The 27,245-nt window shown below is 36.9% G+C and overlaps 2 protein-coding genes and 1 non-coding gene across 6 annotated transcripts; 2 read left to right on the top strand and 1 right to left on the bottom strand.

Annotated features, from left to right (window-relative positions):
* Window positions 1-26: 26 nt before the first annotated feature.
* Window positions 27-2,447, bottom strand: LOC114871200 (serine-threonine kinase receptor-associated protein). Its single transcript, XM_046287710.1, has 5 exons — window positions 2,035-2,447; window positions 1,348-1,646; window positions 1,045-1,274; window positions 755-891; window positions 27-678 (listed from the first exon to the last, which is right to left on the bottom strand). Exons 1-5 carry the CDS (start codon window positions 2,147-2,149, stop codon window positions 467-469), a joined length of 993 nt encoding a protein of 330 aa, XP_046143666.1. The 5' UTR covers window positions 2,150-2,447; the 3' UTR covers window positions 27-466.
* Window positions 2,448-2,600: 153 nt separating this feature from the next.
* On the top strand, window positions 2,601-27,208 carry LOC114871201. Of its 4 annotated transcripts, none has more exons than XM_046287712.1 (11): window positions 2,601-2,874; window positions 3,032-3,276; window positions 3,977-4,199; window positions 4,324-4,509; window positions 4,717-4,870; window positions 5,403-5,522; window positions 20,429-20,571; window positions 21,822-22,119; window positions 22,450-25,367; window positions 26,450-26,899; window positions 26,984-27,208. In XM_046287712.1, the coding sequence occupies exons 6-9, from the start codon at window positions 5,456-5,458 to the stop codon at window positions 22,662-22,664; spliced, it is 723 nt and encodes a 240-aa protein (XP_046143668.1). In that variant the 5' UTR covers window positions 2,601-2,874; window positions 3,032-3,276; window positions 3,977-4,199; window positions 4,324-4,509; window positions 4,717-4,870; window positions 5,403-5,455; the 3' UTR covers window positions 22,665-25,367; window positions 26,450-26,899; window positions 26,984-27,208. The 4 variants fall into 4 exon arrangements, with proteins under 4 accessions (XP_046143668.1, XP_046143669.1, XP_046143667.1 ...); XM_046287713.1 differs by having other exon boundaries at window positions 3,032-3,285; window positions 4,401-4,509; XM_046287711.1 differs by having other exon boundaries at window positions 3,032-3,285.
* Window positions 3,726-3,798, top strand: Trnaf-gaa. Its single transcript has one exon. It is a non-coding gene; the product is annotated as a tRNA-Phe (tRNA).
* Window positions 27,209-27,245: the final 37 nt, after the last annotated feature.

The raw sequence follows: 27,245 nt of genomic DNA, 5'->3' as shown, positions 1-27,245 counted from the left end.
CTTGTATAGTAATTTTAATGCGAAAATAACAAATGCGAACACAAAATTTTATTCTGATGTGGTTTTCTTTCTCTACTATTACACCTCTATCTAATTTTGTAGTATAATAGCGACAATGAATGTATAACGTTAATAAATGTTAATGTTTCTTTGCTCTTCTCTTTATAATAAATAGTGAATGGCGTCCCACACTTCCATGACCTATATCAGACTACGATGAAGGTTGGTCCGCTTTTCAGTTTCCCTCCGAGAGTTTCACGATTCATAGCTGGATTCACAGTGGAACAACTAGTTTCGCAGAGATCCGATATTTACAAGATATTATTATGGCAGACGTAAGCCGATGAAATAAAAATTACACCATCAATCGTTGTGTATCTTTGCTGCCTCGTTTCATCTCTATTCAATTGAAATAATTGCTCTTCGATGTTACAGTATCTTATATTATCCTTTCATTTTTAGGCTTTTAACTGGCAGGAACTTCTTGCTTATTGTTAAGCACAGCAGCGGTTTCTTGCAACGCAGGCGATTGCTCTATACACCGCCAAAGACCGTAAGTTTTGCCGACAGTTGTTTGCCACAATCGTAACGTACCGTCTTCCGAACCGCTGGCATATAATTCACCATCCGGTGAAAATCGTACACAATGTACGGGTCCAAAATGTCCTTTGAATGATTCTGAAAATAGTATATAGAAAAATATAACTTTCTTTTCTCTCTTAAGCACCGATTCTTTCCGAAATATTCCACTTACCAATTTCAGTACCCGTGATGTAATCAAATTTGTACATTTTTAGATCTTCTCCGCCGCATACAAAAATACTACAATCTGGATGCAAACTGGCACTATTCATTTGGGTTGGTGCGTTATACTCGTGTAATTTAGTTAACCTGCACGTGAAAAATTATACTAAAACTATTTTTAAACGTAACCTTAAAGTCATATAACAAGATACATATTCCTGTATACAGTTAATTCAGCAAGACTAGTTAATTCTAACATCTACACGTTTAATTACAGAAAATGACAGATGGTAAACGTACTCTTTGCTATCCCAAAAAGTGACTATGTTGGAATGAGTAGTGGTAATAATATTTCCATCTTTTGATAATTCCATAGAACTTGGAATTGCTGGGAAGTTTAACCTTTTTACTTCTTGACCGCTTGTTATATCCCATACTCTCAATGTTTTATCATCGGCGCATGTAATTAATGCAGTGTTATTATTGAAAAAAGTAACGTGTCTGATTCCATTCTTGTGACCTGAGAAAATCTATCAATGTTATTTATTAAATAAAATACTAAAAAAGGTATTCTTCTTAATAAATTTATATAGGAATATATACCTGTGGTGCTGCTTCTGGTTTGTTGAGATCAAAAATCCTTACAAGTTTCTCATTGGAGCCAGTACATAAATAATTGGAGTCGGTGCTAAAGTTGACAGACTTCACTATGTGTTTGTGTTGAAAAGAATGGATTTCTTCTCCCTTAATAGCATCCCAGATTTTGGCATTAAAGTCAGCAGCACCTGAGGCAGCTCTTGTTGCCTGAGGGTTCAATGCAACACCCCATACCGCACCTTTATGTCCTTCAAATGTTCCAATCCAATCTCCGGTATCTCCTTGTCGCAACATAGGTTTGCCATCTAAAAATATATATTTTCTATTACAGATTTTCCAGAAAATCATCGTTATTTGGATAAACAAGTTGACCAGATCGAAGAAGAGGTCTTGCTTAATTAACATAACACACGCATTTCAATGAAAGAGAAATATTTAAATATATTTCGAAAAGTTTAATTGGATATTAACATTAGGAAGATAATCTAACAGGAAATCCGCGATACCGATATGTACCGTCTAACCTCCATACCCATAACTCACAAAACCTTGGTTCCCAAAGAAACTGGGCCAAGGAAATCAAGAACTGAACGTGTTGATCGTGAATGAAAAAAAAAAAAAAAAAAAAATATGTACCCGATGGTTACAATTGATCTGCAAGTAAAATAAAATATAGAATAAAATATGAATCACCTTTGCATGCCGAAATTAGATAATATCCAGATTCAGTAATGTCAGAGAATGCAAGATGCACTACAGGTCTAGTATGTCCACTACACGTCAGCGGAGTCTGTCTCAAATTAGCCATAATTGATTATAACCACAAGCGATGATGTCGTTCTTCGATGTGCCCACACCCGATAGGGTGCGGCAAAATATTCTCTTTTCGATATTTTTAATTAGTCTCTATCTACGATTCTTTCGTTCTCAGCTACCTAAAGAAATTTTTATTAACCGTCACCATCTACGCACGGCGCAACACTGAACACCGTGAAGGTGGCGAGCGCACTAGTACTTTTGTGGACCAAGTTCAGACAGGAAGACATTACAGCGACCTCGGAAACTTTTTAACTTGCTGGTAGTCACCTCCGAGGACAGAATGTGAAAATGTTGTTTATTCCTGTTCTGCCTTTCAGAGATCCCTATAAAATTACTCTTGGCGACATTTTTACAATTATAACAAATGATTTATTTATGACAGAAGCTTTTCAAACAACGCCATCTGCAACTTACATATGTTAGTTAACGTGACATTGAGTTGAAATTTGGTCAAATATAATTTCAAGTATTATATTTGATTTTGGTATGTATGTAGCCTTTCATTTTGACATATTAAAATGTAGTTATAATATATTAATGTGAACAAAAACTTTCTAGAAAATTGCTGCCATATATGTATATGTATATGTATATGTAGCAATAAACAAATTCCCGCAAAGTATACGATTCTTAACACGTTGAGTGGCGTCAGGGTCAGCAGTGAGGAGTACCACAATTTAATGCATTTAAATGATTTAAAAAATATTTAATAGCGTAAGTATTATAGCGATAATGTAAAAGATACTTATAACCAGTAAATAGGTAATAAACAAAATTTGTAATCATAAAAGATAGCAAAATGTCACGCGTATCCATCTTGGATATTAATGAATTAAACTTTTCGTTTTTTTTTTTTATATTACATTTTCAGAAACAGATGCAGGACGAACTCTGTATGTCCTTGAGAGTGTTTTTTCCTCTCTCTCAAAATCGTGGTGTGCTTTCGTAGTATCTATACCTATCTCCATCTGTCGCACAGTTTTCGTTTAACGACCATGAGAATCAACCGATCTCTTTCTCTCCGAATAACCTTAAAGACTGTTCTGGAGAATGTAAACTTGCGTATCGTGCAGAGCCTGACAAGCAGCAACAAGCAGCAGGATATGCGAAACAATGGTAACAAAAGTAGGTCGAGTTAGAGTAAAAACAAATGACAAATTCAAGCTGTGTTTGACAACTCCTGGTGAATTTGAATGTCTACGACGAAGTCAATGTTATTTCTTGTAAATTCTTACCTTTTAATTAGTTTAAAAATGATAAAAGTAAAAGCAAGTTTTTGTTTGTTTTAAAATCTTCCAGAAAGATAGGAAATTATATTATCGCATTAAAGTAATGATATATGATTTCATATTAATAACAATGAATTAATTTGCAGAACTACTTGCATATGGTAAAGTTAAATAACTGTGTGGGAGGAATGATGTAATTTGTACAGCTAAAAAAAATTATGTTTTAATGACAGTATGTTTAAACAATGGACAGATTAATAAGATAATAAAATAATTAAAATGTAAATTAATGTGAAAATCCCGATTTGAAATGAAACGAAGAAGAAATCACCAAGAGCCGAAATAGCTCAGTTGGGAGAGCGTTAGACTGAAGATCTAAATGTCCCCGGTTCGATCCCGGGTTTCGGCAGTTCCTCAATCTTTTTGTTTTTCAATCTTTATAACTACTTTATATTATAATATCATTTTTCCTAGTAATTAAAATTTTTGGTTACATACATTTGTTAATTTTTATTAAACAAATGAAACAGGCTTCTGAAGAAGCCCGCATGTTCATTTCTATATTCTAACACAATACACTTTTTCAGGAAGGCCATCACCTTCGTGCTAGATTCTTCAAGGATACTCTTATCCTTTATACGTACAGCACGACCGCGTCGAAACATCGGCCATAGCAGGCTCTTATCGGCGACCATCAACAAATTAATGGATTCTTCCCTACACACCTCGCCACACATGGTGCCTGCGATCGCTGTTGGCAAAGGGCGGCTGTAGTCCTTTTGGATACGAATCGCACACCACCGAATTTAGGTGATTATTTGATCATTTTTCATATTTCAGTTCAAATACTTTACTCTCTTTATTTTGAAAAGTATTCACGCTAACGCATCACCGTGTTTACGGCTGAAATATTAACGTTCTTTGAAAATGGCAGGTTCGTTGGTTGAATGTGCCTGACAGCAATAAATACTCTTGTGTGAGTAAACGCTAAATGGCACGGTTTTTCGACAGGAAACAATCCGGTTTGAAATTACAATGCGTGAATAATACGGAAACAAACGGAGCCATGGCTTAGATGAGAATTTTCACCTGGCATCCCTTTATCGTTTCAACAAAAAAAGTAAGCAAAATTAAAAGCTTTGCGAAACAGAGAAAATGAATACAAAGCTATTCTGATGAATCAAATCCTAGTTCGCATTTAGAAAAGCAGCTTTTACTTTCATCTAAAAAATTCTAGGAAAACTGTATTCGCAAAATATAATAGCAATATCTTTTTGATCCACGGTACATGTTATAAGAGAGTCATTTTTTGTTTCATTTTTACTAGCGTACCAGTCACATATTCAACGTGCCTGTTGCGTTATATGCATTCGTGCTTTAGAATGTGCGTGTGAAACACATTTATCCAACACGAAGGTACACAATCTTACGCATGCGTTTACAGTCAAAGTGGTACATTACGCGAGAAGAACCAGCAGAAGGTAAATAATGTCGGATGCGACAATTTCATAAAGACAAGATTTCGTATCGTTTGTTTCCGGAATATTCGCAAATGCATGTGCAGTTTTTGAATTCTGAGAAAAAGCCATTAGCTGTCGTCGCGTGCGGTTCGCAATGATCGTTCTTGCGCGGTGATTGGCTGTTAGCCGCGCCTGCGTGCAGCCTAGCTTCTGTGCAGCGATGCGAAGGCTCGACGCACGGTGGTTAGTCGGTTCTAGGCGTTGGGTGAAGGTTGATCATGTTTATTCTTTTACCGGCAAGGATACATCAAACGCGGTTTAGTTAACATTTTTGCGTTAATTGATCGCGACGAGAACGCTGATTATTATGAGACGAAAATAAAGGGGCCTTGTGTTAACCGTGTTCGAAAAATCGATCTCGTAAATTGAACCGACGGATCGTTATTCGCGAATGTTTATATGGTGAACGTTAGTGGACGAAAAGGACAGAGAAGACCATTTAGCGAGTCACGATTTGTGCCAAGTTCTCACGTGTGTTTTTCTACGATCGTAGATCAACTTGGCCATTCGTTTGTCAACGGGACTGCGGGTCAAATCGAGTGAGAAATGAGAACTACATCGTTCCTGGTTCTCGTCGCCTGTCTGCAGTGTCATGTCACCGGTTCCCGTGCTGGTAAGTCTTTCCAACCCCTTTTATTAACATTCCACGCTATGTCAATTGATACCCAGTACTGGAAATATTTATCGTATCTATAAATTTTCATATTTTTCAAGTTTTAAGAAAGGTAGATACGCAACGAATACATCATTCTAATCGATAAACAATACACACAACTTATGGGCATAGAGAATATTAATTTTTCAATGATTTGCATAGAAATCTCTTTAAATCTCATTTCCTGTGTAAAATTCACCACAATATCTTTATAATATAAATATTAGTCAGATAGGTAGAGAGGATAGAAACGATTTATTTATTTTTAATTTAAAGATAGATAAAATTCAATATCTGTTTTGATCGTTAACCCTAGAACGGCACTGTTGCATTTTCAAGCGTGTGTGTGGTGATACTGCAACCGCAGGTCACCCAAAACAAAATCGAAATTTGTTTAATATCATTGCCCATATAATTTGTGATAATAAATCTAACAAAAATTAAGCCACTTAATTGATGATTCGTTTCATTTAAATCTTCAAAGTGCCGATTTAAATTCAGTAAGATCATCAGCGACTCCATAATAAATATTTCCAGGACTGTATTTTTAAAGATGGATATTATAATTTTTAACCATTATATTAGTTTTATTGATTAGCGTTAATCCGATATCAGGCCGAAACTTAAAGTTACATTTAGAATTTAGAATATTCTTCGTTGAAACATTCACAGCTCTCTATAAATATATAATATTTCCTCGTTAAAATAGTTTTGGTCGTTTTTCATCGTGCAGGTAGTAGCTTTGTCACGATTTATCGTGAATTGAAAATTTTTCTCTCGTGACAGTAGGAAGGAAGGAAGGAAGGAAGGAAGGAAGGAAGGAAGGAGACATAGGGAGGGTGTGAAGTTTTATGGGGCTGCATTACGCCAGTTGAATGGTCGAAGCACTTTATGGGAACTGGAATCGTGCAGAAGTTGTAACAGCTAACGAGTAGGGTGGTACACCACCCTCGTCCTCCAAAGTTTCCTCTCTTCCAGCCCTTAAGAACCGTTGCTTCCCAACATTGCTGCCCGTTTCCCTCTTTCCACTTGTCTTGGGAAACGTTTCTTTCCATCCTCTATATCGGAGAAAAGAGGAGAAGAAGAGAGAATCGAGTAATTCTAGGAAAATTTAGGGGGGGTTTTAAAGGTGTATTTTTAATAATAATAATTCGATCTTAAAACTAATTCTCAGTTGTTCATTTGCAAAGCATATTTAGTTTAATAGTAAAGGGCTTGAATCAGCCAGGTTGAAAACCGCATGTTTAGGAATTCAGACGAGCTTCAGGAAACAACAGAGCGCAACAATCCTTTGTTAATGAAGCGCAATAAAGCTAGGTAGCATTATTATTATTATTATTATTATTATTATTATTATTATTATTAGTATACCAAGCGTACTGATATTACCTTTATGTTCTTAACGAATAACGGCATTCGAAGGAAAAAAGAAAAACACGGCTACTTGACCCTTTTGTAGAATAATTAGCGTGCGTACTCGTTGCTCTTTCTAAGCCTCTTCTCACTTTTTATTTGTACAGTGTCATCGACTTTCATCTTATCGGATGACGGAAAATTTAATCCCCTATAGCAAATTTCTGTCGTAAATTCTGAACGTGCTCCCTCGGTATGCATTGATGTAACTTACATCTATGGTAACAGTTAAATTACATATAGAATAATGGAACTAATATTCTGTCTTCATTATCTGATAGCTACTGCGGTAGTAGAGATTTTAGTAACATATTGCAAACAGAATATAATTGAATTTAAAGGATAAATATCTAATTTACAAAATTTCTATTTCCATAGTGGAGTAGCTTAGTGGAAAAGTAAAAACGTTAGAACATATGAAGTTAGTTTGCCTAGTTTTCGACCTTCGCCAATTATTAGCGTAAATCTGAATGTCCTTCTCGCGAGCGAAGTGGAAAAATCTCTCGTTATCTTTGAAAGCCGTTTCACCGGCGTAAAAGCCTCGAAGCTTACGACGTCAAGGTGGAAGAACGTCGAAACGCGAGCTGCTTCCAAGTATGTATATAAAGTGAAATTGAAAAGAGACCCGAGGAATATACTTCATCTCTCTTTCCCGTGCATCCATTCTGTCTTTCTTCGTCTTGATTCCTGGTATGCACCTCTCGGATGGAAAGTCCGTGCAAAGCTCCAGGCTTTGCTGGTGTTATTTAAGCAGTGGTAGAGCCTTGCGTATAGTCGGACCAACTTTTCTCTCCTTCTCCCATACTAACTTCTACATCTTCCCTTCCGTTCCACTCCTTTCTTGTTCGCTATTTTAATTAGACGATGTTGAAGAGAAATAGACAAATTTATGATTCTTCTGACAAGTAACACTGTAATAAGGGATGATTGTAGTTGGATCTTAAGGAATTACAATTGCTACCTTACAAAGGAAATGTTAGAATTGAAATTCATTTCAATATTAATATCTTCGAAACTAACTTAAGTAGAATGGATATAGTTTTCGAAAATGATGAAGATCTAACCACGTAAATCTGTACTGCAGGTTACGACTTTGCCTGAAAGTCGTAAACTCGAGAAACAAGCCCCGGGAGTATCTCTCGAATGCCACTGCTACGAGCAATGAAATAGGGTCGTTACGTTAGCTTTACTATATTATGTTTCCTTTTATCTTTTCCACTGACGTACTTTTACGCACTCGTAAATTGTTTAAACAGTTTAGAACTCGAGTGTATTAACTCTCGGACAGCGGACCATGGAGAGAGCCAGAATTTTAATTTAATTTTATTTTATTTTATTTTATTTTATTTTGTTAGTTTGATACCGTTGATATTAATGGTACAAATCGTTTTGTGAACAAGGTATTATGATCCTGAAGAATCTTTCACGAGCAATTGATCGAATGTATGAAAAACACCTTTATTCGATTGAATGCTTTATCTAACGACAGTATTACGATACTTAACTCGGCCAACCATTGTTTTTCTTTCTTACCCTTTTCCACCCTCGACCACATTCTTCTTTGCAGGTCACCGCCAATTCTTTTTACCTTTTTCCATTCTCCCTGGCGATATTTCCAAGCCATTCTTTCGTTGGTAAAAAGAAATCGAGTACCAGTCGAAAAGACACATTGCCTCTGGTCCATTGCTTTTTTGCCCGTTAAATTACCTTTACACCCCGTACCATACGTTCCATCGAAAACTATCAGGTGGTCTCCTAAGTAATTCTTCCAAATGAATCTTTAATCCATTGACTAGATTTTTGTATTTTTTAAACTGAAATTTCTAAACTGTAATTATTTGGAAGAGAAAATGTATAACGGTACGCGTTTCTCTGAACATGAAATGGTCGCAAAAGGAGCTTAACGATTTACCCTTATGATAATAAAAAGTAAACGCGCATCTGGCTCGTAACTAAACTAGAAAAAAAAGGAACTTTGAAAGCTTGAAAATAAACAAGAAAAAGGAACAACAAGTCAAGAGTTTACATTATGAAACACCGTGGAGCAAAGTTTTTATTCGGCGTAACTAATGACTATATAAAGTGTTACAGTTTTTCCACGAGCAAACTAATGCAAAATAAAATAATTCTAGCTAAATTTTTTATCTTCAATTGGAGGTTGATTCGTAGAGTTGAGTGGTCGGTCCTCCGGCCCTCCGGCCCTCCGGCCCTCCGGCCCTCTTCTTGCTAGGCGCAGAAAGTAATCAAGCAAGCCAGGAAGTAACATGAACGAAAAACCTTTCCGTTCTCCGGTTCTCGATTGTAAGCAATCGAGAAGATAGCCCAGGAGGGCTGAGCCAATGTTGCGTTCACCTAAATGCTCTCTCCGTGGTTCACCGCTTTTAGCGAAAAAGCTCTTTCCGTGTGTCTGTTGCACGTAAGTCTCGCGTGTGTGCGCTCCAGATTTTTATGCACATCTTGCCCGCGGGGTAGACACCGATTCCCGGTAATGCACACTTCTACCGCGAAAGAACAAAAGGCTCGACACGTCGCGTCGCGTCGCGTCGCGTCGCGTCGGTTCGGCCTGTCCCGTTTGTCGTTTCTCCAGAACAGGAATTAACCCTTTCATCTTGCACAACGGGTACAGCGGCGAACAAAGTAGGCTTCCCTGGGAAAAATGGCGATACAGGGGTGGTAGAAATTCTGAAAACCTTAATTTTCTCGAAATCGTGACACGGACTACGTAATTCGTTATAACGTCCAATTGATTAATTACCATTCGTTAGCAGTAAATTAATCATTAGTTTCTGTCGACCTAATTATGATTTATCACGAAACAATTATTTGCAAGTCAATCTTGCGTTCTATGCGCCCTTGTTTTCCATACATCACGGTTGATTTGATATAGTGGTCAATTTCAGTGGCGCACCGCATGTTCCTGTAGTTTAATGGGTGACGCGATCAATTTTCCTGTGACAGTTCTGCTTTTAATAATGCCAGCACCGTTGGGAAAATGGTATAATGTCGATGTGAGAAAAAGAAAATATTCAGGCAAAGTTCAGCGTTAGGTTCTCGGTTATAAATCATTCTTTATTTAATTATCCGCGCTCTTTACCGCCTACAAAGGAAAGGAGAATCGCAGAGAAATTTTTTAAATTGAACGTTGAACGAATTAGTTGGCGTAGACTGTAGACACATGCATATAATGATGTGGCTATAATTTATAAGGGATTTCGTTGGTAGTTTACGAGCCGACGGCGTGCAATCCTCTTGTTTTTTCTGCTTTGTCGGCCGGTTAAAGCGACCAGGAAAATGGGTCACAGTCGTGTTCTGAAATCAACGGCCGTACTTGATGAACAGCTTTGCGAATTTCTTTATTACGTCCGCTGAAAATTATTTATTTCCATCTTTAGTTGATTCTCCCGAGAAATCGTAATTGCTTCCAAAAAGATTTATAAAAGGTTTATAATTTCACGTTATGTCATTGGTTCCGAGAGAACTCCGAAAACGGTAGATGGAGAGAGAGAGAGAGAGAGAGAGAGAGTAACAATGAACGAGGTACAGATTGTACAAAGCATTCCATGGTGATATCTAGTGAAATTGCACTCGATGGTCGAGTGCAAATTACACGACGCCAGCCACAAAATTATTGCACTTGAACTGCAGCGCATCATCGATACGCCAATCGCACCACCGCCATGGAATTAAGTTGATTAGGATACCCTGCCGAAGATCCAATAACGCTGCAAGCTAATTCCTTCAAACTATTATTTATCATAAATTTAGAGAAGAAACTTATAATAGGTATTTCATTAATTGGGAATGAAGTAATTAAATTCGTAGGTTCGATAATAAATTTTATAATAAGATCGTCGATCGATCGCACCCCATAGTCTGGTACACCTTCGCAATTAATCTTGTTTCACGTTGAATAAGAATAAAACGAAGCTACTTCGCGAACATTGAGTACGTAACGCGATATTAAACGACGGAAGGAAGTATTTCAGCGAGAAAAAAAAGAGATAAAAGAACTGGGAATGAAAATTCCACGCTGCCTTCGTTTCCCCGTTTTCCATCCCTCTTTCCACCTCCTTCACCCGTTTCCTCCCGTGATGTTCTCCATCCTATCATTTTCTCATTTTCTCATTTTCTATTTGCTTCTTCATCCGCTTCCTTGTCCATTTTGTTTCATTTCCTTTTATTTACCTTGTTCCTCGTTCTTTCGAGCATCGTTTTATACAATTCAATTTACCTATTTATAAAACGACTGGGACAGTTAAATTACGTCAAATGTTTTATTTCGACGGTATAAACTTGCATGGATTAAAAACACTTAAGACCAATCAGACATCTATTTAGCTGCTGTTTTTGCGAGTCACCCCCAAAAGATCCTTGAAAAGATCGCGGCGCCGTTATTTGCCGACTACCATTTCAACCTCTTTCTTAATTTTCCTCCTGAACGCTCTCAGCTTGTTGTCGGGGGTGGTTGGCGCGTGACTGACCGGATGCTCGAGTTTTCCGGATCCTTTTATCTGCTCCTCCATCTTGCCAACTTTTCTTATTTCATCGTTTATGTACTCGCTAGTCGAGTTACTAAATTTTCCCTTTCGGCAACCTCCTCTGTGCAACGTCTAACGATAAGATTTTATCTTTGTGTGACCTTAGCCTATCATGGGCGCTTCTTCAGCACTCTTTAAAAAGTAAAGAAAAAGATTCTATTTGTATCTAATGCAATTCCCTTTAAAATTCTTATTTCAGGCGTAAAGTTTCCGACTCACCTCGAATTTCTATCTAAAAGGAAATTGTAACAGATTGAAAAGGGAATACTTGAAATTTTACTTTGAAACGTTTTAAATTTCTTCGCAACCACCATTAGAGGTTCTCGATGGCGAACCCTTTGTATCCCGATGGAGCGATCACGATGAAAGCTGATCCGACATCGCTATTAAATCGCAGCTATGCGACATACGTCGACCTAGCTTCCAGTTACAGAACATAATGGACGTAAGGAATGCTGGGTGCGCGTAGTTCGATAATCACAGTGAACATTCGCGTTCCTCGAAAATTGATAAAAAAGGATTCTTGAATTTTTTCCAATCCTTTTTCACTGCATCAAATATTTAAGCCACCGCGCCTTGACGAGTTTCCAGCTCGTCGTTTCTGTTACAGAAAATTCTTTTTCCTATTCGAAGAATACACTCGACGGGACGGATGTATTCGAAAAAGCTACAGATCGATTTTTCCACATTTCTAGAGCGGAGTAGCCGGTTGAAGTATCAATAAGAATATTGATAATCAATAGCAGCAGCTGTTACTTGACTCGATTGCACGTCGTGGGTCGTTTTTCCCAGTGTTTGCTCGTTTCCTCTTAAAGCATGCTCGATCGTCGAATTTCTAGCGGAACACAGGCTTTTCGATGGCCACTTTAATCGAACGCGTCCTCGGAAATTAGTGTCCGTGCAAACGTGGCGACTAAGCACGACCCAATTTCGCAATTAAAGCGAGCGTTAAGCGTGTACCGAGCGTTTCTCTCTTGTGCTCCGATGCACTGATGCACCGATGCACCGATGCATCGTCGTCGAGTGTAACGACACGATGTCGTATAGCGGCCGCGCGGATCCCCTAGTCGTTGATCTGCTGAAAGCCGAAAGCCGAAAGCCGAAAGCCGAAAGCCAGGTTTGTCCTGGGTAAGCATGAACCTCTTCCACTGAATTAAATCCTTCCACGGCTGGACAGAACGGTGATTGTCATAGCACGATTCACCGATTCGAATAATTCACTCGATCGACGAAAATCACGTCACTTTACCGCTGACTTCTCACTTTCCTCCCCAGACATTCTGCGGACCTAAGCTTTTCTCATTGTATCACTAAAATTCTACGTTCGATTTTATAAGAATCTACATTCGCAATCGAATCAGGTTTCTAAATTACTTCTAATTTAATTCGTACTTCCTCTAAAAAAAAAGAAACTATTATACTATTGTACACTGTCCTTTAAAAACTGATCGTAAAGGGTTAAGAATGCTAGGCCTCGCATTAAGTACTTTCTATTTTTGTCCCAAGCACGAGCTATCGATTTGAGACTCCTTTTTTTCACCAACGTATTCTAGTTTTACCAGAACGTTCTATTTTACATTGCAACCATCGAACGATCCTAGAAATAGTAAAATACGAAAGTTATTATTAATTCATTCATTATTGATTAATTAGTGTCCTGAAAATAAAAATTGGCGATTTTGAGAGTTATGTGAAAATCAAGCCTCCTTCTTTGATACGCCACAAAATTAACACTAAAACAAGACTTTCTGTGTCTTACAATTAGTTAGTAGGCATAGAGGCGACAAAGACCTGCTGGTATTTGTATTTCTGACCGAGTCGTTCTGCAGTAATTAAACGTGTCTTGTCCTTTCAGTACTTCCAAAGGACCTCTTCAACGTATTCTATTCTACGTTTCACATAGTCCTTCCTTATTCTCTCTATTTTTCTCTTTCCTTTAATTTCTCCTTGCACTTTCACTTTCTTTTGTTTTATTTCCAACAAAATATGTAATCCTTTCTCTTTGCCTATCCATTCTTTATTTTCTTCTGCTTTGCATTTTAATATTTACCGTGTTATAGAATATTTTATCAAATTTTTCTTCTTTCTTTCCAAGGTTAACCAACGTTCTATGTTTTAACACAAAGGGTCAAGGAAATTGTGTAATTTAAATTATATTTTCACCTCTCAACCTTTTCCCATTCGTGTTGTTTTTTTTTGTCCTGGCGGAAATCGTTTCTTTTCCAGTGAAATATGAATTTCATCCAAGCAGTGTTCTCTCGTGCTCGGCTGTTGAATATCTCTAGTTAAATTTTAAACACAAACCTAGGTATTCTGTCTGTGTAAGTTACCGGTAATAACCTTGATTTTGAATGGCTAGCAAATTGATACACCACTAATTCAGGCTAATAGCTGTTTCTGACTTAACCGAAATCGTGGTTACTGGTAACAGTTGAGAAATCAGCAACAACAAATCTTTGCGTAAAAATAAAAACTATAAAGTTCTAAGCAAATAAAGAGCAACTATTTTAAATAATATTCATGGTAGAACGATTCGTAACATTTGCGCTTCGTAGGAAAAAATTTTAACGAAACAATAACGTAACACATGAAATTTCACGACAGAATTTAAGCTGCATTAATTCGTACGAGAACACAGGAATTTACGGTCAGAGAAGTTTGTTCTATATATCTTGTGCGTTCATGAATGCGACGTTTAATTAATTCATGTGATTCTCGCGTTAAATTGATGCAATAAACAGGATCGTTTATTTGTGTTGCGAAATGTAAAATGTGATGTTTGTCTTTTTAAATCGTTGCTCGCCTTCTAACTGATACGAATCAATCTCTTTGTTTTCCCGTTTCCATGGCTGTCTTTTATTTCGTTTAAACATGAAAATGCAATTTATGCTTTATCCGATTCGCTGAGGCGAGAAGGTGTATCGATACCGTTTGCACGAAAAGCTGCTTTATTTTCAATTATTCTTTAATTACAATTATTCTTTAGATTTTACTATAAGTAGTTTTTTTTACGAGGCATATGCTACAAAGTTCGGAACAGATTAGTTTTTTGAAATGGAAAAGAAAGAGAAAATAAAATGAATTAATTTGTTCGATTGGTCAGCATTTTCAAGAGATCAGAGGAGTTGTCTCAGCATTTATTATTTCTTCCCTCTGTTTTCTTCTCCGATTTTTCTGACCTGAAATTCTGCTGGGAGAAGCGCAATTGCTAACAGCTTTCATTTTCCACTCTCGTCCAAACACAGCACCGCCAACCCTCTCTTATTCCTTTCTCCATTAGGTTTATTCTTTTCTTATTGTTTGCACGTCTGCTGTCCGTGTATCGAGTGTTCCACACGATTGACCACGAAATCTCCAAGCTTTCGATACCTATCAACCTTCTTTTTACCGTCTTATTGTCTGTTTCGTTTTTTTTCTTTTCTTTTCTTTTCTTTACCTACGATCCCCTTTATTCCGGGCTGTTCGTCCGACCCTAGGAAGTATTCATTTCTCGCTTCCACGCTTCGAATTTTCATCGAAACTTTGAACACCTTTATTGCCACTAGGACTCGAGGGTTGATTAGAAAACCTGGAAGAAAGCTCACATTGTACGATATATGCAACAGTACGATAGTTTAAATAATAAAAATTTCATCCCCATTTACTGACGGAATGTATTAATACTTTTAAAGTTGATACCCAATCAGCTGACCCAGCCGCGGTGTTCATTTGTTTTGCGGCACAATGTGCCATTCAATCTCTTTCATGTACGATCGATTTCCCAAGCCCCTCTCTCTGTCTCTCGATGTCTTCTCGTTTATTTCCTGAATTATAAAATTGCTATTTCTATTTTCACGATTTTAAACCGATATCATTTTCGCAACACGTATTCGCAAGACATTTAATCAACCAGTAGCAAATGATTCGATCGGATCCGGTAATAATACTCGGCACGGCGCGGCGCGGCGCGGCACGGCGCGGCGAAGAGTCTAGCATAAAAGGGAAGAAAGAACGTAACGCGTACGAAACGAAATACAGAAGCTTTTCAATTTCCTACTCGATGGTAGGTAATTTTACGGAGGATTCAAGGCACAGCTAGAATCGTTGAAGGGAAAGGTCGTCCTCGACGACCTTAATCCTTCCGAATCCCTGATGGTTAAAAAGATCCTTCGCACGTGGTGAATATCAAGAAGCAGACACTATACGAGGCTGCAGCATAAGCTGCTGTTCTAATTAGGATTTATGGTGCCCTCTCACCCCCTCGAGATCAGCTTACCGTATTTAATAGACTGCTTTATAACTTGTGGGATTTGATATTTGATATAACACCTTCGACACGATTTGAACATTGCATTTCCAGTTAAAGAAATATTTACTTTTCATAATGTTCTTTCACGATTGACAAAGCCAAGATTCTTCGGTGGAACGGTTCCATTCAACATCCAAACGTTTTCAAGTAGGTTCCGAGTACTTGCCTTCTAGAATCGAATCTATCAAGCGTGACATCGACCTCCATTGTTCTCAGAGCTGTGACAGAGCCAACCCGTTGCCCATTAATCGTCCGAAATTTAATTAAGCACGACGAGGAGGCATTTTGGCACGATTAAACTATCTCTACAGGGTAGCTTATAAACAATTGTGCTACTACTTGAGAAAACTGTAGAATCTTCAATTAAAAAATTCTGTTGCTTGCGCTTTAATTCCAATGTGCATTATTTAGGACCTGATTTTCTGAAGTAGAGGAGGACGTCTGACCAGCCGACGGTTGTACTACTTCGTCGCGGTTAAACTAAGCTGGGCGCGGATGTTACTTGTCGTTGGATGGGAGACCGCGTGCTGTTGCCTCTTTTTTTTATAAATTAGCAACTTGTTAAACAATGATATGCAATGTTAGATATATTAATAAAAGTACTCTTTAAATTATCATCATTATGGAAGCAAGTAAACGCTTATACATACATACATACATACATATATGTATGTAGATAAGCATAAAATCGTGCCGCGAGTTCGCAAAGGTTCATGGACTTATTTTTTTTTTTCTTTTTCTCCATATTCGTGTTCGACCAACAAGCAAGCCTGTGTTGAAGAATGCTTCGTGTAATTCATAAGTTCCTCTTGTCTTGACGGCCTCGCGACGGAAACATTTTTAATTAGATTTCTAGCTGCCGGAGGCTATGTTTCGCGAATATCTTCTTCGACGAGTTCCAACTAGGAATAATATCCAATTCCCTATATTCAAAAATACATTCATTGTTCGAATTGACAAGGCAGGCAGAGGTAGACATTGAAGTTGAGTCGAAAAAGCAGCGGTCGGACGGTTGGAATTCTTATCGAGGAAATGTAAACTTCGACCAAACGGATCCATCGGACTTGGAAACGTTTGAAATATTTAGGTCAATAGGTAAATCCACGCGGGGCGGACCGAGTCCTGATGCTTGGTATCAAATCAGTGTCCTGTGCAAGTTTACAAGCCGACAGTCTGACAGAGATACCATGAAACGAACAGACGTGACTTTGATGTGGTAGACAGTGATTAATCGACGTGAATCTGCGTAATCGAGACTGTTTCTGCCTTCTATTCCCTCGACGCGACGCGACGCGACGTGGCGAAATTCACGGGTGTCGTCGAGCAAACTGTTTGATAGACACAGTATTACAGGTTCGTTAAGAAACAAAATTAAATTCTAAAAATTAACAGAACCTACTAATATTTTTCTCGCATAAATATCAGAATTATGCTTATTAGGTGTCATACTCTTGTATAGAGAAAAAACAATCTTTAACTTGCTGATTAGAGAACAGGTAGCTAATTAATCTGGAACGATCGAGGACAACTTTTAATTTAGTAGCCTTTGTTCGGTAACAAGGAAACATGTCTGTTGTCCCGGTGAATAATGCAGCCATTACGGTTAGTATTGCGAATGTTAAAGCTAGTCGTCGTGTTTAATAATACTACGTCGAGGATATGCTTCGTCCACTGTATCAATACCACGTCTATTGACGTCCCTTCGATCGAGAAATATAGTTGGCATATTAATTATCAAACTAAGATGCGATATCATTTCCGACACTCTAATGCAGAAAATTTTCATTGTACAGCCAATAATTAAGAGGTACCGATAAAATAAACTTTGACAAGAAAATAATTTCACAAGGAGGGGATGGCTTACGAAATTATATTAAAAAATGATCTATATTTCTGAATGCTTTATTTATGAGCAGAAGACCTACATTGTATGTAGGTACTTACACGTGCGACGTGTATATCGTAAACGATTTAAATTGGTACTGAAAATTACATAGTATCGAATTCAATTTATTTTACGGCTCTGTATACCTATAATATTAATTAATCAACTGTCCAATTAACGAGCAGCTGGTTGGTGATCAGTAATCCAGAATGTGAATGTGGGAGTAGACAGGGTGGGTTGTACAAAATTTTCGAGCACTTTTCTCGGGAATTAACAGGAAAGAGAATGAAGTTCTTTTTTCAGGGTACGCAAATGTAGCTTTTTTTTTAAAACCATAAAAGAATATAAAAATACCTACACTGTTTCATGGAAAAATTGGAGATGGCTTCTTTCTGTGGAATATAGTAACAATGCCTTGTTTATTCTGTGCATTTGCATACTGGAAACCATAATTGGCTACCTTTTATTTGAATAGCGAATAAGAAGTACCGAGAAAATACAATACTGTTTTATATCAAATAATTCCTTGTTCTCGTAATCAATAATTTAAAAGCACAATTGGTCTTTTTATTAATAATAAAAAGAAAGGAATATTCATAATAGAAAAAAAATGGAATTAATACAAATTCAATCTTCCGATCAGTTTTATTTCTCTTTTATGGATTTTTTCAAGCTTCTTCATATACCTACACTGCCTTTCCGTGTAACGAAAAATGTTCAAACGCATAGAAAGTAAAAAATTATTGAATACGATACATAAGACGATTCGTATCCCGTGTTTTTACGTTGAAAATTCATCATCCGTACCAGATGCAACACTCGACCGCATTTAAATACGTCTCTGCTCATAGAAACTAACACATTCATGACATTTGCATTCACGTGATATTTTTTTACCCTTCCGAGGGTGCTCAGCGTTCAAAATCTACCAGCCCAAAGCTTCGCGTGTAACAAATTAACATCAAACGAAACGATGATCTTAACAGATATTGTTGACCGACTATTTCCGCGATCGAACAAAAGAAAAATACTAAAATACAAATGAAAATGAAAATGAAAATCACCTGCTGTTTTTTCACCGGCGTCAAATGAATCAGAAACGAGAGTACGAACAATTCACACGATTCCTATTTCTCGTATGCAAACACGCCCGCACAAACTTCGACACGTAAAGTACACATGGAATTATCGTGGCAATCGTTGCACATAGCACCCATCCACGCGATTCGATTCGATTCGATTCGATTCGATTTGATTCACGCTTCCACCTATTCACGGCTCAATTGGCACGGTTAAAGGTGCGCTCGTACGCCAGGTTTATAATCGTCAGTTTAGGCAGGTTTTCTCTAAAGAACAATTCCATAACAATTGTGCAAGTATAGAACGACAGGCAGGAGTATAATAATGCTCGGTAACTTGGGGGTTCGTGCGGTGCGGTGAGGTGGTTGTTGCGAATGTCTAATGTTTCAGTTCTTTTCTTTTTTTCGCTGCATTCATTTTCCTCCTCTAGCACGTCGCGTTCTTTCGAGCATCACCCCTGTTGTCGAGGGCGAGGGTTCCGTTTGTTCACCAGTACGTTTCTATTTGCTTGTCATTTGCGTCATTTGCTTGTATCGTTTTCTGGTTGCCGTCGAATGTCATCTTCTTCTCTGGCGTTTGCTCTCACGGCGCGCGGCGTTATTCAACTTCTGAATGAACACTGTGAACCAATCAGTGATGCATTTTATAAGTTTCTCCGTGTTGTGTTCGCGGTACTTGTATGTACTTATATTTCTTCTACTTTATAGGTTCTCAAGTTTTATGTCGGTTTTTAGTAGTTTTCCAAAGTAGAAAAGCATGTCTGACCAGTCAACGGCTATACTACTTAGGACAGCTTACCGCTTGGGAACTCCAAGTGCCACTGGCTTTTTTCCCCTTAAATTAAAAACTTCTTAACAACTGTGTATGTATTCCGTATTAAAAGCTCGTTCCTCGACTTTTCTGATTTATTCGCGCCGAACTTTGCCCATTGAACGTTAAACTCCTCGTTACAGTAATTGCAGGATACATCAATCACTAAATTCTTACTCGAACAGGTCAAAGCAATTAGTGCTTTTCTACCGAATATAGGCTCTGCCAAAAGTTGAGAATCAAAGCAGTTGCTCGCTAACTTTAGAGACGATACTTGATAAATTGTTTTCTTACAATTTCGAAGCAGTAACGTCGTCCTACTTTCTTCTTGACAGTCGGGCCTCGAAGGGGTGGGTGTTGATGGAACAATCTGCTGTTTTCAAACTATTTAACCCGAAATGGGAATGATCGGTTAACAAATGGTGTATTGGGTTTCCGTTCAAACACAACATCGGGGAAAATTTCAAGTGAAACGCAAACTGTCTATGTACAAACGGACGTACTCTGTTGGAGCGTAGAAATCGATTTGTGGTGTTCACGCCCTGGAATCCGACGGAGATAGTGGATAAATGCACGAGGTAATAGGATGTAGGATTAACCGTACGAAGAAGGATTGCTTCTTCCTTTTTCTCCACGGATTACTCGTTCCTTCTAGAACGATCAGTTTCCCTTACGTCTCTTAACGTAAATATCATCATACCTTTTCGCTCTTGAGAGGTATTTCTTAATACCTACCTCTCTTCGCTTAATCCATTCGTGAAGCTAAACGTCGAGTGTGTTTGGTATAACAATACTGACTGAAATCGAAGAGCAAGGCTATCTTTACACACCTGATTGATATGCTTTTTAGTTCCAGTAAGAACAACCGGACAAATCCTTCTGGGAGAAGTCGATATCGCGGCTGAAGAAGACAACGCTGCTGAAATAACGACAGAGGAATCATTCCCGAAAAAATGCGTCGTCGATGGAAATAGTTATTCTCACAGCCAGACAGTGAGTATTTTTATAGTAAATCCTATTTTCTTCGAATAACAGATGCGTATTTATCGCTAGAGACACACGGTGCACGATGAAAACGGGTCAATCAACACCTATTCATCACTCTGTACTGCAACATGCTCCGTAGAGTGCTATATTCCATACGGATGTTCATACAAATTTCATTTATGTACTATGAATCTAATCGTAAGCAGACATAATCGTACACAAAGTTCAAAGGAGATACAATTAGAAAACTGAATATTTCTTAAAAATAAACCTGGGTCCAAACCACGCTTGTCCTAAAATTTCATAAACATCTCATTTCGTGTTTATCCTTCTCTTCTTCCGTATTTCACTAGGCAAAGCATTCCTGAATCTCCTTCGTTTCAAAGACTGTTGCCGGAAGTTTGCAACGTGCATTGACTTTGCTGGAAAATTCAATAATACGCGCGAGCAAAACGTTTCAAACGCGCCCGTATGCCAAGTGAACTTTCTGTCTTGTTTGCTGCTATCATATTCAAGGCAGGTGCCATTTAAAGCAATACAAACATGCACAGCTCGTACAAATACCACTGTATTATGACAGTCTTTCAGGAGAGACAGGTCAAATTTAACTTAAAACGTTATGTGTCAGAATTTCTTTGAACTATGGATAAGATTTTAAACCCTGAGAATTTATATGTAATTTATTTTTCTTCAAATTGGATTAAACGATTTTCCTTCTCTGTATATTGTAGTAAATATTTCATTATAATTCCTCAGACACCCATGAGGAAGGTAACAATGGCTGTCGCCGTGGTACCGATGTCCAATTAACAGGTAGTGACATCCACGAGAATCCATCGAAGGTCGATGCGTCTGGAATTTCTGCTCTGAAAATTAATTACATCTCCCATCGCATATTTATTTTATCTTTTTCTAGATATTTCTATCGCTTCGATGTCACACCGAGTATCAATATCGTTAATTAGAGTTGGATTTATGTGATGACTTCCAGTGAACCACGATCGATGGTGCTACTGAGATATGGATTATCGGGCTCTTCATTAGATGGAGGATATACCTATGCACACACATAATAATTAATTCATTATTTTTCAACTTTATTTGGCAAATATGATACATTTCCTTATATTTGTACTACAATAGGATCAACATTCAATAATAAAAGCGGGGGTATCACAAAATTGTTATTAAATAGCTTCATGCGAATTCAATGAACGTTTTTGCGGACACATCTAAATGTTCTATTTTCATTTCAGATACCATCCTACGACCTGAACTCCCATTGTCTCTGCGTGGTAGGTGAAGTATATTGTTGGTGGCAGAATTACAATCCGAGCACAGGTACTTCTGTCGACGTCTCGTTCCTGCCGTCGACGACGATAGAAAGTAATTACACGCCGTCGCTGGAGGGCAACACGAATGCCGTCGACAGTTTGGAGGCTTCCGGTGATCCAGCAGAGGAGCCATCCGTCGAGCAGCAGCAGGGATACGCGGAGATAAACGCGAGTTACTCGACTACATCGCAAACTGCACCGACCACGTGTCTCGTGATGGGTAATAGATCAGTCCCACTTTCGTTTCGCTTGATTTTTTATTTTTTTTTTTTTTTTTTTATCTCTCTATGCCACGAGAGTTGTTAAGCCATCGATTTTCTGTTCAACCAGAGTTACAGTGCAATTAGTTTCGGCTCGAACTTCCCATGCGAAAGAGAAATATTAACAGAATGTTCGATAATTATTATCTTCTGTAAAATTTTGGCGTCTACCGTTTGTTTAAAAGGAAAACTAGATTTGTCAGCTCCATTGAACTCGCCTTGACCAGATAAGAGTTAGAATATGTACTTATAAACGAGACGTCGTAATGAACGGCAAATTCATCTTGCAGGAAGAGAATACCGGGAGGGCGAGGTACTGCCTCACTCGACCGGAAATTGCATCGAGTGCAGCTGTGGATCCGAGGGTCGGGTCGAGTGTTCGCCACGCGACTGTGTGGCCCTTCGACCCGAGATACCAGTTTCACCGGATATACCGAACGCACCAGACGGCGATTTTGAAGTGTTCAATCTTGCCAGGGACCGAGGCATCGACGAGAGCTTCTAAGGAATCCGACGATAATAACGACTTCGGCTTAATCCTTCTGCAGATTCTTTCCTATTTTCATTTTCTCGGTAACTGCTTGTTGATCGATATAATAACGCTCCTTAATTCATCGATGAATTAAGTTATCCGTTTGAAATGAAAGAATGTAGACAGCCGGTAAGACCCACGAAAGAGATAAATACAACGTAGCTGCTTTAGAATGAGAATATCATCTATTTTGGGAACGCACTTTTCAATCAGTATACATATTTTTCTACAGTTATTTATCCAGTAATTTTTCATTCACAGTATCGGTCTTATTTGTAGCTTAAAATGTAAGTATTCTACGTATACATAATAATAATTGAGTATTAGTAAATTAATTTTAAAGAACGTATCGATACGTTGACAACGAAGATAAAGGCCATATTAGTAAGTTTATGTAATTGTTTTTACTTTGAACAGAATTTTATTTATTTTCTATAAGAATAATCGAGATGTTAACACAAGCTAAGAAAGTTAAGAAACGCGTCAATATATCAATTGTAGATTAGGAATAGAATATAATTTCAGATATAATTATTTTTATGTCGATCAACAAAGCGTCAATACTTCTAAGCTCTAATTGTAGTTTTCTACAAAACTAATTAGTCAAATTTATACACTCTTCCTTCTTATTCTTTTAGGCTTTCTTCCTTTCATTTGAAACACCAAAAAGTAATAATATCTAGGGTCCTTTGAACGCTTTCTTTCATATATTTTTTAAAAAAGTGTATGAAAAACAAGCATATGTGAATTACAATACGCGTGATGTATATTAAGACGATAATTAGAGATAATTGAAATTCTTTTAACACGTTGACTGCCATGGGGATCGTTGCTGATCGGTGTTGCACTTTTAATTTGAAAAGAAGAAAGTTGTGTAAGAACGAACATTCTAAATATCATAAACCATAATTGAATGCTTTTACTATGGCAATCAATGCGTTAAATCAGTTTATGTTGAGTTTAGTGGTTGTTTAGTGTGATTGATAGGAAACCACTGAAAATTAGAACGCTCTTTCAAGATGTACGAGCAGACTGTAATTTATTACCCTCGAGATTTGTAGACGTTTTGGAGCCATGGGACTAATTTATCAAGCGATGGATGCTGGAAACGATCAATCTCTATGTCCTATAATTGTGTGTCATTTCATTTTATTCCTGTTAGCGATAGAGGTGTGGCAGTAATACGAAATATGTACCATTTAACAAAATTCATATGAAAATACCAAAGACAATCAAATCTTTTGATCCTTGGAAAACGGATAAATGCTCTGAGACTGACGCGGTGAACGAATGCAGGGTCATTACGATCTATAAAACGTTATTATATGCAGATTTGAAAGTAGAATTATATACAAAATTAAAAATATATTTTCACGTTATATTTAAGAAGATTTGATACAGAGAACAGTTTTATTTTTTACTTAAGCTTTACAATATAAATTTTCTACATTTTTCACGTTTTATCTCTGTACCTGGATCAAAATGATTCTGTATCTGTCGTGCGAGGATTAAGTTGATTTTTATTTCAATTTATCTCATAATGATACATACACGTTTGATATAATTCAAGTAGGTGAATATTTCTGGCAGCCATCGTAAGATAGATATTATGTAGTTCTCTCGCTTACCAAACAATATTCTCTATGCATTTCGAGGAATACATACTACGATAAGATACAACGGTAAATGAATAAATCTGTAGACATCGGCCTATAACGTACGAATTAATGAATTTGGGTATGAAGAAAACCGATCTGCGAATCGGAAGTGAATCAACTACCCGCTTAAGAGCAACCACATTACGGAGCTTGATAGTACTCGATTTTATGTAAGGTCGTAAACATATAGCGGCTGATAAGTATAGGATCAGTTTATAATATAAAATATGATTTTAATGGGTATAATTTTATATATCTACAATTTTCTTTATTTCTTTCTTTATTGGCTTTTCATGTGCAATAATAGGCAGATGCAACAGGTGGATGAATCATTTTTAATAATCAGGGATCAAGAAAATGAAACTACAGATACTTAGAAGAATTTTACATCTTTGTTGGAAATTGATCCTATATTTTTAGCTGATGATGTAATATTCATATCATCATATCCTTTGTCATATTCTAGTCGAAGCTTAGTCATATCCTGTTCATAATCACGTTGCTTCACCTCCTATGGGTCAAGTAAATATCACATCTTTTGTACTTTAAAGACAAGAAACTGTACGAGTTGTTCGTCAAGTTTATGAATACTTTCAGTAATATGAATTATATATTAAAAATGATCAAGAAAATGTATGTATACGAATTTCATGACGTATACGATTATTGTAATAGTCTAAAACCATACAAAATTAATTTACTGTGTATGGGTTGCAAATTCAAATTATACTCCATCATTTTGCAATGAAGATGATATTATTTAAGGATGATTTGCTAAGGATGAAATTAAATTTCTTTTATTAGGCTCGAGTAAGTAAGAAGAAGTTCGTAACATTAGATTAGATTTTGAACTTTGTTTAATGTCACGATTAGACACCAATCGCGCCACGTGTTCTTCAGTTGCTTGCAGACTACCTAACCTCTAAATGTATTTGATTAAAATTTAAGATGACTGAAAATTTGTTACAAAATAGATATATGAGGAAGATGATTCAGTGACAACAATGCTTTAACAATGGTAAGCTGTCATAAGGATCTAATAAAAGTCCCAGTGGTGTAATAAAGATTGACTCACTCAGTTATAAGCTTTAGGAAAAGCATTATATATATGTATGTACATGATTGAATCTTTTTATTTACTCGACATTTATATCTGCAAATAAATAATTAAATGATTCGAGAAACTAAACGAACATTTCGTACAATTACATTGTATTATGAAAAAATATCAAAGTTTTAAAAGAATGATTAGCGTAGTTCACTCTAAAGTAAGGATTACATAGCAAGTGTCAAAGTTAACTGAAAATAACTTTACTCCCGATTCCCCATGTGTGCAGATTGATCATTGTAACATGTATCAAAGTCATATTACAAAGCAAAGGGTCGACTGCCATGGTGGTCACCAATAACTAGTATCATAAACTTGATATAATCAGATACTGTGCTAATGTGCTATAATGCATATAATCAGTTTCACTATGGCAGTTGTGTTAATTAAAAAACCAGTAGTATACCTCAATGCCTGAATTTAAACTTGAATAGTACTCTAATCTACTGATGAGCAACCTTTTTCTACAATGGGTCAGGATTGTAAACCCAATAATTTTTCTTTATTAATTTATTAATCAATGATGATGATGATGAATACGTCTGGTAATTGGTTTTTGGCCAAAGAAAGCAATGAAATACAGATAATATACGTACATAATAGATATATTTTGATAAAAAAAAAAAAGAAAAAAACAAATTAATATACACCTGGATGCTGTTTCAGGCCATGGGTTGCTCATCGCTACCCTAATCCATATGTATGTGTGCCCCTACCAAAAGCAGAGATAAGAAAATCCTACATTATATGGATCAATATGCACAATATAATTAATACATATATATTATATATACATACTATTATATTCATATATATCTATATACACATATACACATTACACAAGGAACCAAATATCAAGAGATAATATTGTACCTATTTAAGCATATAATATACATATAAATTATATCTAGGAGTAGGATATTAAAACATTTCAACTTGTTATGCACTTTTTGTAGATATGCAGTAACAATTTACCTCTTTGTTCTGTACAGTTGGGTGCAATACGGGCTTCCTTGCATTGAGAGTAAGCATAAGGAAAGGAACCATCTACTGTTTGCCTTCAATCTTGAGAATACCCAGGAAAAAATAAGAAAAGCTAAACAAGGTGGATGGTGAAAAGTTTCTACCCTTCCTTATAACTAAAGGAAGCCTAAATTGCATGTAACGATACATTGCGGTGTTCAATGACACGAAGCATGATTTTGAAAGAAAATTTAGTTGTTGATTGTATACCTTTTGTTACCTTGAAAAATTATGATTATACTTACACGGCGACGAGTTAATTGTTTATAGTTAAATGCATAGTTAGGTAGAGATCTAATGTGATAAAGGTAACTTTGTCTAAAAGTTTTACAATACATAAGGAAAAGAAATACGATCCTATTGCAAGATTACTGTAAACTTGTACGAACGCTTATTTGATTAGGAAATATACAATGGAGGTAATCGGACGGTGTTTTAAAACGACGGTGCAACGATTAAATTTATTGTCATAGAAATTAATTGTGCTTTTCGTTTTCGTATAGGAAACAGAATCCCGGTGAATTTAGTAAAGCTGAGACACGAAATTGTAAAAAAAAAGAACATAATGAAATGTGGGATCATCACGGGATCACGCGGGACCATCATGGCAATTCATCTTTTCTTTACGTTTACATTTGCGTATTTGATCTCGTACGTCTTCCAGTCATCCCACACATTGTTGTGTCTGTCTTGTACCCGGTGGGATCTCTTGTCTTCTTAAAAAGGGTTGTATGTTAAATAAAGAAAAACCTTACGATACCCTTA

This window comes from Osmia bicornis, chromosome 11 (assembly GCF_907164935.1).
Source record: "Osmia bicornis bicornis chromosome 11, iOsmBic2.1, whole genome shotgun sequence".
Classification (NCBI taxonomy): Eukaryota; Metazoa; Arthropoda; class Insecta; order Hymenoptera; family Megachilidae; genus Osmia; species Osmia bicornis.
Note: the sequence above shows the minus strand (reverse complement) of the source record. Positions and strands in the feature narration are given on the sequence as shown.